Source organism: Oncorhynchus kisutch, linkage group LG10 (assembly GCF_002021735.2).
Source record: "Oncorhynchus kisutch isolate 150728-3 linkage group LG10, Okis_V2, whole genome shotgun sequence".
NCBI classification, from domain to species: Eukaryota; Metazoa; Chordata; class Actinopteri; order Salmoniformes; family Salmonidae; genus Oncorhynchus; species Oncorhynchus kisutch.
Genome location: NC_034183.2, coordinates 43,597,602 through 43,612,667, shown reverse-complemented (window position 1 = coordinate 43,612,667; position 15,066 = coordinate 43,597,602). Strand labels below are relative to the sequence as shown.

Here is a 15,066-nt window from a genome sequence, read left to right as displayed (position 1 = left end):
TCATGAACTTCTTTGACAAAAACATCATGATCATTAGAAAGCTCCTCTTTAAACCTGCATATTCCTCGAAAGCTCAGTTGTCCTGAGTCTGCACAACACTGCCAGGACCTAGTATCAAGGGAGACACTCACGTTTTTTTAATACCATATCCCTTGACACATTGCTGAAAATAATCATGGCCTCTAAACCTTCAAGCTACATGCTGGACCCTATTACAACTAAACTACTGAAAGAGCCGCTTCCTGTGCTTGGCCTTCCTATGTTGAACATAATAAACGTCTCTCTATCCACCAGATGTGTAACAAACTCACTAAAAGTGGCAGTAATAAAGCCTCTCTTGAAAAAGCCAAACCTTGACCCAGAAAATATAAAAAACTAAAATCGGCAAACATCGAATCTCCCATTCCTCTCAATAAAAGAAAAAAAAGCTGTTGCACAGCAACTCACTGCCTTCCTGAAGACAAACAATGTATAGAGTCTGGTTTTAGACCCCATCATAGCACTGAGACTGCACTTGTGGAGGTGGTAAATGACCTTTTAATGGCGTCAGACCGAGGCTCTGCATCTGTCCTCGTGCTCCTAGACCTTAGTGCTGCTTTTGATACCATCGATCACCACATTCTTTTGGAGAGATTGGAAACCCAAATTGGTCTACACAGACAAGTTCTGGCCTGGTTTAGATCTGATCTGTCAGAAAAATGTCAGTTTGTCACTGTAGATGGTTTGTCCTCTGACAAATCAACTGTACATTTCGGTGTTCCTCAAGGCTCTGTTTTAGGACAATTACTGTTTTCACTATATATTTTATTTATTGTTGATGTCATTCGGAAACATAATGTTAACTTTCACTGCTATGCGGACGACGCACAGCTGTACATTTCGATGAAACATGGTGAAGCCCCAAAATTTCCCTCCCTGGAAGCCTGTGTTTCAGACATAAGGAAGCGGATGGCGGCAAATGTTCTACTTTTAACTCGGACAAAACAGAGACGCTAGTTCTAGGTCCCAAGAAACAAAGAGATATTCTGTTGAATCTGACAATTAATCTTGATGGTTGTACAGTCGTCTCAAATAAGACTATGAAGGACCTCGGCGGTTACTCTAGACCCTGATCTCTCTTTTGACAAACATATCAAGACCATTTCAAGGACAGCTTTTTTCCATCTACGTAATATTGCAAAAATCAGAAACTTTCTGTCCAAAAATTATGCAGAAAAATGTATCCATGCTATTGTCACTTCTACATTAGACTACTGCAATGTTCTACTTTCCGGCTACCCGGATAAAGCACTAAATTAACTTAGTGCTAAACACGGCTGCTAGAATCTTGACTAGAACCAAAAAATGAGATCATATTACTCCAGTGCTAGCCTCCCTACACTGGCTTCCTGTTAAAGCAAGGGCTGATGTCAAGGTTTTACTGCTAACCTACAAAGCATTACATGGGCTTGCTCCTACCTATCTTTCCGATTTGGTCCTGCCGTACATACCTACACGTACGCTACGATCACAATACGCAAACCTCCTTACTGTCCCTAGAATGTCTAAGCAAACAGCTGGAGGCAGAGCTTTCTCCTATAGAGCTCCATTTTTATGGAATGGTCTGCCTATCCATGTGAGAGACGCAGACTTGGTCTCGACCTTTAAGTCTTTATTGAAGACTCATCTCTTCAGTATGTCCTATGATTGAGTATAGTCTGAAGGTGAACAGAAAGGCACTTGTGCAACGAACCGCCCTTGCTGTCTCTGCATGGCCGGTTCCCCTCTCTCCACTGGGACGCGATCTTACTGTCCGGGTTGGCGCCCCCCTTGGGTTTGTGAAGAGGGGGAGATCTTTGTGTGCTATACTCAGCCTTGTCTCAGGATGGTAAGTTGGTTGTTGAAGATATCCCTCTAGTGGTGTGGGGGCTGTGCTTTGGCATAAGGGGTGAGGTTATATCCTGCCTGTTTGGCCCTGTCCGGGGGTATCGTTGGATGGGGCCACAGTGTCTCCCAACCCCTCCTGTCTCAGCCTCCGGTATTTATGCTGCAATAGTTTGTGTCGGGGGGCTAGAGTCAGTCTGTTATATCTGGAGTATTTCTCCTGTCTTATCTGGTGTCCTGTGTGAATTTAAGTATGCTCTCTCTAAATCTCTTTCTTTTTCTTTCTTTCTCTCTCTCTCTCTCTCTCGGAAGACCTGAGCCCTAGGACCATGCCTCAGGACTACCTGGCCTAATGACTCCTTCCTGTCCCCAGTCCACCTGGTCGAGCTGCTGCTCCAATTTCAACTGTTCTGCCTGCGGCTATGGAACCCTGACCTGTTCATCAGACGTGCTACTTGTCCCAGACCTGGTGTTTTCAATTCTCTAGAGACAGCAGGAGCGGTAGAGATACTCTGAATGATCAGCTATGAAAAGCCAACATTTACTCCTGAGCTGTCATTTATGAACATTTGAACATATTGGCCATGTTCTGTTATAATCTCCACTCGGAAGAGCCATAAGAGGACTGGCCACCCCTCATAGCCTGGTTCCTCTACAGGTTTCTTCCTAGGTCCCGGCCTTTCTAGGGAGTTTTTCCTAGCCACCGCGCTCCTACACCCGCATTGCTTGCTGTTTGGGGTTTTAGGCTGGGTTTCTGTACAGCACTTTGTGACATCAGCTGATGTAAGAAGGGCTTTATAAATACATTTGATTGATTGATTGATTGACTTGGTCTTTTACCAAATGTATACCACCCCTACCTTGTCACAACACAACTGATTGGTTCAAACGCATTAAAAAGGAAAGAAAGTCCACAAATTATCTTTTAACAAGGCACACCTGTTAATTGAAATGCATTCCAGGTGACTACATCATTTAGCTGGTTAAGAGAATGCCAAGAGTGTGACAAGAGTGTGCAAGGCTGTCATCAATGCAAAGGGTGGCTTTGAAGAATCTCAAATGTAAAATATATTTGATTGATTTGTTAAACAATTTTCTGGTTGCTACATGATTCCATGTGTTATTTTATAGTTTTGATGTATTCACTATTATTCTACAATGTAAAAACAAAGAAAAACCCTTGAATGAGTAGGTGTTCTAAAATTTTGACTGTCAGTACATACACACAGAATGCATTCAGAAAGTATTTCCGAAACCCTTTCCCTTATTCCACATTTTGTTACGTTACAGCCTTATTCTAAATATTCTAAATAAATAAAAATCCTCATCAATCTATACACAATACCCCATAATGACAAAGTCAAAACAATATTTACATAAGTATTCAGACCTTTTGCTATGAGACTCGAAATTGAGCTCAGGTGCATCCTGTTTACATTGATCATCCTTGAGATGTTTGTACAACTTGACTGGAGTCCACCTGTGGTAAATTCAATTGTACATGATTTGGAAAGGCACACACCTGTCTATATAAGGTCCTACAGTTGACATGCATGTCAGAGCAAAAACCAAGCGATGAGGTCAAAGGAATTGTCGGTAGAGCTCTGAGACAGGATTGTGTCGTGGCACCGATCTGGGGAGGAGTACCAAAACGTTTCTGCAGCATCAAATGTTCCCAAAACACAGTGGCCTCCATCATTCTTCAATGTAAAAAGTTTGGAATCACTAAGACTATTCCTAGAGCTGGCCGCCTGGCCAAACTGAGCAGTCGGGATAGAAGGGCTTGTTCAGGGATGTGACCAAGAATGTGATGGTCACTCTGACAGAGCTCAAGAGTTCCTCTGTGGAGATGGGAGAAACCTTCCAGAAGGACAACCCTCTTTGCTGCACTCCACCAATCAGGCCTTGAGTGACAGCCAGCTTGGAGTTCACCAAAAGGCACCTAAAGGACTCACAGAACATGAGAAACAAGATTGGTCTGATGAAATCAAGATTGAACTCTTTGACCTGAATGCCAATAGTCACATTTGGGGGAAACCTGGCACCATCCCTATGATGAAGCATGTTGGTGGCAGCATCATGCTGTGGGGATGTTTTTCAGTGGCAGGGACTGGGAGACTAGTCAGGATCGAGGGAAAAATGAACGGAGCAAAGTACAGAGATCCTTGATTAAAAACCTGCTCCAGAGAGCTCAGGACCTCAGACTGGGGCGAAGGTTCACCTTCTAACAGGACAACGACCCTAAGCACACAGCCAAGACAACGCAGGAGTGGCTTTGGGACAAGTCTCTGAATGTCCTTGAGTGGCCCAGCCAGAGCCCGGACTTGAACCCGATCGAACATCTCCGTTGAGATCTGAAAATAGCTGTGCAGCGACAGTCCCCATCCAACCTGTCAGTGCTTGAGAGGATCTGCAGAAAAGTATGGGAGAGACTCCCCAAATACTGGTGTGCCAAGCTTGTAGCGTCATACCCAAGACGACTCGAGGCTGTAATCGCTGCCAACGGTGCTTCAACAAAGTACTGAGTAAAGAGTCTGAATAGTTATGTAAATCTGATATTTAAAATGTAAATTTTTGATACATTTGCAAACATTTCTAAAAAACTGTTTTCCTTCATCATTATGGGGTATTATGAGTAGATTGATGAGGGAGGAAAAACAATGTAATCCATTTTAGAATAAGGCTGTAACAAAACAACATGTGGAAAAAGTCAAGGGGTCTGAATACTTTCCAAATGCTCTGTACATACAGTATGAGGAGAAAGCTGAAGTCGTAACCTTTTCACTGATGTAATCAGAACTCATGTTTGATTCCCAGTTCGTCCACTAGATCGCAGTAGAAGATCACATGATGTGACTTGGCCACTTGAAACCAGATGCGCCTGGTTTGATCTGGTTTGGGTAGTAGCTCACTGTGTAAAAATGGCTTTGCGGATTTTCTAGCCTGACATCTTAAAAGGACCCTAGCGATTTTAAATAACACACAGACAGGCAACTTCAAACTCCTTTTCCCATTTATTTTCCCCATTGGAAACCAGTGAGATATATCAACGGCGCAGAGAGAGGATGCATTCAAGGCCATGTAAAATTTCATGTAGACGGAGAAAGAAATGCATTGCATTACAATGACCACCAATGTGTACCATTTCCACACAAACACTTTTGGTGACTTTACCTAAATTGCCTACACTATGAATATGAATAATTTATGGCCTGTGGAATTGGCATAGTAGGCAATTTAACCAATCACAGCCCTCCTTTAACTTGTATAAATAAGTTGAATATCCTGCAAATCACCAGCAGAGGGCTACCATTTTGAATCCATTTTCACATTCACTCTGTTGGTAATGCTTACAAATTGGATCATAACTTTAAAACTACCAGAGATCCCACTCTGGAACTTTTATATGCCCGTAGAATGTATTATGTTCAACAATATATTGAAACATTTGCCAAATCAAAAATGGGATATTTCAAATAATCATGTTTATATTTTTCAATATTCATATATTAATGTAAAAGATTAGTGATATAAAAATACTACTCATATGACTCATATAACAGAGCAAGCGGTAAAAGTTCAAATGACAACTGTTTGCTTTGTAGCACCTACAGATGAAACACCACGGAGTCTTAAGGGAGGCCTTGGTAAGGACAAAATGTCAGAAATATGCAAACTTTGAAATGTTTTTCTTCAATTATGCTTTTATATACAAATATTAAATATATGTCAACAATCCTTCCTCCTAAGGGCTATTCTATGGATTACATTTTGTGGTATTTCTTTGTCTGGGTTTCGTGAGGAATCACAAAGATCAGAATCAAACATGAAACAAATAAAAAATAATATATATTTTTTTCTTTATTACAGTGATGTTACTGTAGCTTTAGCAAAACCATCTTAAACTTCAAATACAGTCGGTTGCAAATAACACTATTAACATATCATTTTCCAGCTAAGACTATTACCAACTAAAGACTATAATGAGACATACAGTATTTACTGTTAATCATTAATCAAGCCTCAGCGCTGTCCAGTAACCCAATCAGCTAGCGGCAGAGAGGACCAGGGAGGACATGCCTGCACCGTCTAACATCATTAACGCCTCACACACTTCCCAGAAACCAACGCCGCCTGCTCTCAACCAAGCAAACCTGATTACTCTAACTGGGGAACGTCACCGGGCCAGGGCTTGGCAGAGCTGGGAGTGTTGTGTGCAGGTCCTATTCTGTTCTGTGGCCGCTGCTTCAATCAGGTTAGCTGGTTAATAAGATCTGCTCTTTCTCTCTACAACAGCTGGCCTGCTGTAGGTCTGTCACAATACTGTAACCTCTCTCCCTTTCATGTAAACACACAATGCTCAAGTCATGGTATAACACATGGTTAACTCTGTTTGAGAGGTTGTAATGTGATTTGGTAGATATTTGATTATCTGACGGAGGGAACACCCATTCGTTTTGGTGTTAACCCATTCATGATTGGTGTCCACAGTGTGCTGGGAATCACGTTTAGCTGGCAGTGAACACCAGGTTTTACACAATGCAAAAACATTACAGTAAATGTGTATGAATATAATATTAATGTATATAAATATGTTGTTTCACTGCCTGTGCCATATCTAGGCACTGACTCAAGAATCCATAGGTTAAGTGCTGCATATATCCACAAACTGAGTTAAATTGAGGTCAGTCAACATCCAGTCAGACTTGTTAGATTAGTGTTGGATGAGTTGTAATGAAATCCACTGAGGGTGAAGACATGGAAAGCTTAGTGCTGACCGGCCCAGGGAATCAAATATGTAGGAAGACCATTCAAACTGTTCATTATAGAGCAAAACCTCACTGTAAAATAGTGTGAGAGGAATAAGAAGAGATCTCGTGTGTGTGTGGCCAGTAGCGGAGTCTTACCAGCAGTAGTCCAGTAGATGTGGAGGCAGTACAGGGATGTAAATGTGTTGCCAGTTCATGGGGAACAACATGGCAGCAGAGCCGTGGACACACGCAGTTAACTATGAGAGGGACAAACACAACATATTATAACAGAGCCAATCGTGACTTTTCTCAAATCTGACTCCAGGCTAGAACTACTGCTGGTTTTCATTTTAAAAGGTAGATTCAGCAAGATGGCAATTGGCTCCGTTGTGTATGATGATGTCATCTTGCTGAATGTACCTTTTAAGGAGCTTCAATCTTTAGTGAAACACCAAAATGTTCAACCTCCCCCCAAAAAACAGACGGTATGATCTGTTGTGTTACTGTTGCCAATGTATAGCTCAGCTTTCATCCCAACAATACAAGACTCAGACATGACACTGACAGCTTTGATAGTGGTGTCATACACACACACACACACACACATACACATACACACGAATAGAAGAAGAGAGACTGAAAGATGGATAACAATCAGGTTAGAGTAGTGTGTATGTGTGTGTGTGTGTGTGTGTGTGTGTGTGTGTGTGTGTGTGTGTGTGTGTGTGTGTGTGTGTGTGTGTGTGTGTGTGTGGTATGAAACCTTGTGATGGATACACAACAAGAAATAAAGGATGAAAAGAATGGCAACAAAGACCTGACACTCAAAACATTAACCCCTGTTTGTTATCATTGTAGAAAAATAGACACAGAAGAGTCACTGTTTATTTTCAAATGACAGTTGTATTTCCTCTTTTAGGATATAATGTATAAAGACAAATAGATGAGCTTAGACTGTGACCCTGGAGTTGTACAGGCTCTTGACTACCTAGTAATTGTAATGACCTGCGCACGCACGTGCACACACTAGTATACACTTGTACACACTAGTGTACACACACACACACACACACACACACACACACACACACACACACAGAGGCAGCCTAGCTAGCTCATCCTGCAGATTAAAATAACATGATTAAATATAGAAAGAGAACAGTGGTCTGAGGGCTCTGTGGGGACTTCATTAGGGCAAATTGCCAAAGAATGAAACATGAGTTAGCCAAGAGAGACCGCCAACGCTAGCGCTACGGGCTGGGCCAATACCGCGGGGACCTGGGAGCAGGCGCTATGCTTGGAAGTGTGAACCACAGACCCACACACAAACTACACACAATGTCACAAGTGACCGGCGAGCTAGCAAACGCGGCCAAGCTTGGCGACTGAACTGAACCGACACAAAGAGCACCAAGCCCCCCCCCCCCCCCTTAAAGAAAGAGCCTGAACGCCTGTGTAGCTCTTAACATATGAGGTGTGTGTGTGTGTGTGTGTGTGTGTGTGTGTGTGGTGTGGTGGGGAGGTTCAACCGTTTTCATTTTTTATTTCGTGAGAGGGGCAATAAATTTACTCTCCTGCAATCTCTCCTGCAGTCCCACCATCATTAAGGCTTAATCAACTTTTAATTGGTGTCTTGCTCCGCATATCTGCATACGCATACTGGCTTGCCGCCTCCTTCAAATAAAATACAACAATGCTCCCGTCCTGTCAGATTTAATTCCCCAGCAAACATTTTTTTCTAAGGAGGAAATAAATCAATTGTGTGAATATTAATGTGAGAGTGTATCAGTTGGAGACAGGAGAGTATCAAAGCCGTCTTGCCTTTCTCTCCTCTCCTAGTAAATGGTGACAGTATAAACCTATTAAATAATGATGAAGAAAGGTCAATGGATCAGCGGTGCACACCTTCTTTGTATACACGGACACACACAAACAGGCACACACAGACAAGAAAACACGCACACACACACACACACATGCAAACACACACGCAAACTCCTTCCTCAGGGAGACAGAGAGAGAGGAGGCTCAGCCGTTGGTACCAGGAGGTAATGGGACAGAAAAAAAATTGCTAACCAACTCCAATTATCTCAGCCACAGCCTGTCCTCAAGGTGAGGCTCACTTAGCCCTCAATTGGCCTGCTTTACTCTCAGGTTAAAAGAGAAGACAGCATATATCTCTTCTAAGGATGGGGGGGGGGGGGGGGGGGGTTTGTTCTACTGAAACTAAGATAAGCATAAGAAATACATTTTTCTTGATGTGATTTGTTCCTCCCCCTACCAACCGGAGAGGAGGAAGATGAGGTTGTAGGAGTCCAAAGGCATAGTTCATCCTTCCTCTCACATTTAACCCCCAAACCAACCCCATGTCTATCTATAGCCAGCTAACACACAGGTGTTAGAGACGATTAAATCAAAAATAGACATTTGTAAGCGCTTTCTTTCTTTTTTTTCTCAGGGGCTCCACCAGAGAGCAGGTCGCGGGCGGCTAGGATCCCTTATAAAATATTTGCCAAGCTAATAAATAATAGATGTGTGGAGCCAAATGGCTTACACGCTCCACAAAAGACCTGGTGCTTAATATTCCATTCAGTGGAGAATCACAGATACAGCACAGATACAGTCCCCAAGAACAAATACTGGATTAGGGCTGCTTTAGGTGCTAGCCTTGGCCCTCTGGGACCTGGAGTCCTCCCAGTAATGAGCCTCTGCCTCGGTCTGTGTGTGAGTGTGAGTCTCAGATGGGTCAGAGATTATACAGCAACAGCCTGCTTCTGAAGGCACCAGATCCCCATCCACCCCTGACAGCTCTCCTAAGTCCTCACATAAACTGACCACATTAAAACACACAATACTATAAACTGAGAGAAACGGAACATATTAACACAACATTTCCCCTTAACAGGAGACAATCCGTGGACACTGTGTACCAACGATCATTCTATTCCTAAATAACTCGGTCAATTGAACAATATTTTTGCCCCCCCCCGTATCCACGGTTATTAATTCAATTTAATAAAAAATATCTAAAAAATCCTTGCGAGACCTGCTTCAAGACACTTATGATTGTATAGTGCACTCGGTAAGGAACTAATAAGGTACTAAGAACTGATTTGTGAAAGCAAGCCGCTCAGAAGAATGCAGTTCATCAGTGATGTGAACAGGAAGCGTGGGTGGCAACAGACAGGTAACTATCAAAGACAACGTTGTTAGCCATCAAAGAGCACGTCACGACACTTCCGTAGGAATCGGTTGTCTTAGTCGGATGAGCGTGCTGCTCTGCCTTTAAAACATCTGCTTTAACAAGCAAATGTTCACCAAGACAGGACCCTGAGTAACTGTGCTACAACTGCTCACCCACACCATTCTTTAACTGGTTTAGACTGGCCTGGGGGAGGAATAGGCAACATCAACAAACCTCAAACCTCAATTCTCAACTCTTCTTTTCTGCCTTTTTCGCCAATCTTCTCTTTCCTCTTCTCCCCTCCCCCTCTCGCCAACATCATACACCTCACCACGTCCTCTACCCTATCCCTCCCTCTCCTCCCCTTCTTCTCTCCTCCTCTCCTTGTCCAAAGGAAGACACCCAATTACCTCTGCTCTCTCTGTGTGTTGACAAACGCCTGGTATCAGTGCAAAGCCACACAGGTGTGCCACTAACAAGTAGATGGCACTGAGACACAGAGAAAGAGGGCATCGCAGTAACACCAGGGCACCCTCACACACAGTCACATCCAACCCCTGCACGCACACAAAAACAAAAATCGGCAACAAAATAAGAAATGGGGAACAAAAACACAGAATACAGATGATGTGCTTAACCACCAGCCACCATAAGAAATGTGGCTATAGGGACAAGAGGGGAAAGAAAGACAAAAAGCAGACAGAGAACAAGAGGTGGAAAGAAAGGTGACAGAGTGAGAAAGCAGAAAGAGACACCGAAAGAGAGCGACTAGGAGCAAGAGAGAAAGAAAGCAACGGGAGACGGAAAGAGAAAGCAGGGAGGTTGATAGACTAGAAGAAGTGGAGAGTGAAAAGTGAGAAGTAAGTTTTAGGGCCAAGGCGCTGTGCGGTGGTGAGGCAGGCAGGCAGCTAGCACTCAGGGCCGTGGTGGATGGATGGTCCTAGTTAGCATAATACTGACAGCATGATGAGAAGGCTGCTGTCAGGGGCCTGCCGACTGCCTACCGAGGGGGCCAGGGACCGGCGAGGCCAAGGGAGGGGAAGATGAAAGACACGGGCCTCCCAGCTGACTAGTTAGAAGAGGCCTGATGCAGCACAATTATACGGCGGCATGACAAGCCTGCATGCTCGGCTGACTGCCTCGGCCATCGCACCGCACCACCACACGCCTTTCAAAACAGTGGTACCACTCACCTCCGGTCACAAAACAGCAATAAGTCAACTGATGCATTGTTGTACCATCATGATTTATTCCTTTGCTGTTGGGCGCTTGCAGGCATGCCGCCATGTTCTGCTACACTGGCACAGCGGGATCACTAGGGGCCCTAACACACAGGCAGGCCCTCTGCCTGGAGCCCACATAATGTATGCCGTGTCTAGTCTCTCTCCCATGCTCTCTCTACCTCTTCTTCTCTCCATTTCTATCTTTCTCTTTCCTTTTCTCTCTTTCACCATCTCTCAGAGGGACAGTGGTAGCAGGGGTCAGATGGAGGCCTAATCGCTCTCTTCTTTCTGCAAACTACTCTTTAAAAGTAATGCCAGGGATGGACTGAGAGAAACACTCTACTAATAAAAAGGACAGCATTTATGTATTGATTGATGGATGGAGGGAGGGAGGGAGGGAGAGATGAACAAATAAAGACTTATGGGTGGTCTAACGATGGGCGTCGACATTTAAGTTAAATAAACCTCAGACAGTTTGTCTTGTCGCGACGCAAAATTGTAAATCACACAGAATATCACTTCCAGCTGTCTGCTAAGAAAACAGCCGTCACCCGTGGCTCTGATCATTTACACCCTGTAACCCCCGGAGTCAGTGGGCACGACTGGGGCTCTTAGGGGCTGACATGCTGAGGGGTGGGAAGAGGTGAGTGGAGGAGAGGGAGAGATGAGGAGTAAGGGGAAGAGAGGTGAAATTCTCTGAGGGTTGGGTAATTTTCTACACCTTCCCCGGACCCCTCCACTCCATCCTCAGGGAGACCTTGGGTTCCTCTCCCCACCCCGCTCCCCAGTTCAGCATTCCGGCCTGCAGGAAGATACCGGAGCAGAATGGTAGAGATAGGAGCGTGGATGACATCACTCGTGCTCTCCCTCTCATAAACATTTGGCTCTGCTGCCAGCCACAATGATAAGCACAGAGAGAAAGACCTCTACGGGTACTATGGCAGAGATTTAAATGCCTAATAACTGATAATAAACTAATGTAAGAGAGTTAGAGCGTCTAATAACTGATCATTTATGGCTTGTCAGCCATTAAAAGCTAGAACTTTAAGACAAACAGTCAAATATAATCCTGGCTTAGTGCTGGCTTTACTACTTGCCAGAGACTGATAGAGGAGCCGGATGACTGGAGGACCACTGAACTCTGTCCGTCCATCCGTCCGTCCGTCCGTCCGTCCGTCCGTGTGTGTGTGTGTGTGTGTGTGTGTGTGTGTGTGTGTGTGTGTGTGTGTGTGTGTGTGTGTGTGTGTGTGTGTGTGTGTGTGTGTGTCTGTGTGTGTGTGTGTGTGTGTGTGTGTGTGTGTGTGTGTGTGTGTGCACGCGCGTATGTCTGTGTGCATACGTGCATTCAAACTGTGAACGTTTAGATATACATTTTGATGAAGTGCTTGTAATATTAATGAGGAATGCCATGTTTAATCAGAAACATAAACCCTGGATAGTATAATGTCCCTCTGAAAGCATGAATCTGTACCACACTGTGGTGTACAACGAAGAGGTACTCACAGTGCTAAGCTTGCTTGAGGTAATGATGATGCGTCTTTCGTGCAGCATGCTGGCGTACAGATGCAGCATATTGTTGACGTCCACCGCCACAAAATACTCTGTCAGGTTCCTCTGGATTGGGAAAACAGAGGAGACAGGACAGTTAGTGACTTTATAACGACACACTTCTCAGAGCACTAGGGACGGCTCTTTCCTGTAAATCGAGGACGTAACCATTATTACAAATTCAGGTCATAGGTTTACGGTATTTCACAGAAAACTCAAATGGACAGCAGTCTCCAACTAAAAAAACGGTTCAATGGTCAATTTCATTCAAAAATGCACAATATATCTTGCGCTCTATTCGACGGGGTAAGATCTAGATCTTGCACACTGGTAAACCAGAAGGGTAGACTTACACTCTCGGGGATTGTGGGCAAGCCGTTGATATCTGGGGCTATGAAGTAGGAGTGCTGAGGAAACACAAAGTATACGGAGAGAAGACAGGGTCAGCAACGTAGTGCAGCACGCCACTCATAGAGTGATCTATAACTCCTCTGTCTGTGGGAATTGTTAAGCTTCCGTCTGTACTGACATGGCTAGGAGGGAAGCACTGACACACACAAACACACACACGCACACGCACACACATGGCAGCCTGGATCCCTATTCCCTATAGATTTAAGATTGAACTCTCTGGTGGGAAACAAGGTCTTTATTTCAGCATTAAAGAAAGCACAAACACACACAGGTTGTTGAGAGGATCAGAGAGCTGCCTGTCTCACTTTGGGGGAGCAGAGCAGGTTGACTGTTTGGATCAAAGAGGCCTGGACAGCCCATTAACCACTCTTTACACTTTCAATTTCTCTCTCCCTGTCATGCTTTTCTTTTGATACTTTTTTACCCACACCATATGATGACAGACACACATACAAGTGCATGTCCACACTCATAAAATGAATTAACCCCAGCATTTTGCCTCCTTAGAAGAGAGCAGAGACAGAGAACCCATCACCAAGCACTGGTCCAAAACTACAACACCCACAATACCCCTCACATGGGAAAAGTGATTAAAGCAATAGGCAAAACTACAGTCAGCCACAAACAACCTCTGATGACAATTCACCTAGACGAATGATGTAACCTAACATTTAATTGCTGATGGCGTGTATATATATATATATATATATATATATATATATATGAGTCTGCGTCACTGTCACATTATTTGCTGCCTGGTCAATGTTCCAATGAATAATGTCAAATAATATTGATGCCGCCACCTCCAGGAAAGGTGTCAGTGAGTAGCCTGATGTCTGAATGGTGGGCTATTGTCGCCTTATAAACCCACGGCACAGCACGATCATTGTATTCTCAGTTCAGTTCCATCAGTCCCAGGCCCTCGCTGTGTGTTTGCTTATCTGTTGTTGTTTTGTTTTTTTTCAATCGATGTTTATATAAAAACATGAAATATGGGTTAACGGGAAAGGCATCAAGGAGACTTTCTGAGCACAATTGCCTTTGCTTTAAACACGCACCATAAAATAGACTTTAAATATTCAGAAAGAGAATACAGTAGCATGGAACAACATTAATCATTCACTAAGTTTGATTGTTTTCCAGAGGAGAAGAAACAGACACCAAGGCCCAGGATAGTTTGCTTTTGTGAGATTTAAAAAGATAGCCAGGCTTTTTTGGCCAAATTGGAAAGCCTCAGCTCCCATGCGGTTAGTGCAGCAGCAGCGGTTTAAAATTTCCCATCTCTTTCGCTCTCTCTCCCCTCCCTCCTTTTTCTCCCCGCTCTCTTGTTCACTCATTCTTCTCCTCCACTCACCGGCTGCCGGCTTGGTGCATCTCTCAGTACTTGCCCAGTGGCTATATGCAACAGCGCGGTCTTCACAGTGAGAGCGATAGAGAGCAAAACAGAGTTCACACTTGAAAGGGGACAATGATCCGTCTTTTTTTTTTTTTCAAGGCTGTCATGACAAAAAAACAAAAATAACTTTTTGTGGAAGATTCTGCTTCATCAATTAAAAATCTAACTTGTATTTTCTACAGAAAGCAGTTGGACCCTAACCTCTCCTCTCGGTGTGTTCTCAATGAACCTTGGTAATGAAAAATAAAAGCATATTAAAAGCGTGCCAGACTAAAAATGACAGAATAAATGGTATTTCCCCCCCTCATAATTCAGCACAATTCCACTTGTTAACCTTTCTAAGCAATGCATTGATTACTTAATAAAGGCAACTGGAATGAATTTAACTGTATAATTGGATAACCCCTAGAGACATTAGATATTACATTGCGATAGAGGCTAGCTCATTTAATTAGTCTAAATAAAGAATAGCAGATCCTTATGGACAAAGACTAAAACCCAATACAGTAAAGTATGCATAATAACATAAACTCATAATTATATTTTAAACAATAGTTGCTGTTTTGGTAATTGAAAAACTATATTTTTGTTTTGTATACTACCCTCAAAGTACATTTCGGTTTCAAAACTGTAAGTCCTACAAACACATGCTTAGTACTGGTAGAAAGGTAAGAAATGTGTGATTAC

The 15,066-nt window shown here is 43.5% G+C and overlaps 1 protein-coding gene across 7 annotated transcripts in view; it reads right to left on the bottom strand.

Annotated features, from left to right (window-relative positions):
- Window positions 1-15,066, bottom strand: part of LOC109898168 (DENN domain-containing protein 1B) — a 178,057-nt gene that overhangs the window by 51,518 nt on the left and 111,473 nt on the right. For 4 of the 7 annotated variants that reach the window (XM_031833724.1, XM_031833725.1, XM_031833729.1 and 1 more), the window contains 4 exons: window positions 14,338-14,397; window positions 12,923-12,976; window positions 12,525-12,635; window positions 6,771-6,871 (listed from right to left, as the gene is read on the bottom strand). In XM_031833724.1, the coding sequence (XP_031689584.1) occupies window positions 6,771-6,871; window positions 12,525-12,635; window positions 12,923-12,976; window positions 14,338-14,397 (326 nt within the window). The remainder of the gene's footprint in view (window positions 1-6,770; window positions 6,872-12,524; window positions 12,636-12,922; window positions 12,977-14,337; window positions 14,398-15,066) is intronic. The other 3 variants (XM_031833727.1, XM_031833728.1, XM_031833730.1) reach the window with 1 other exon arrangement.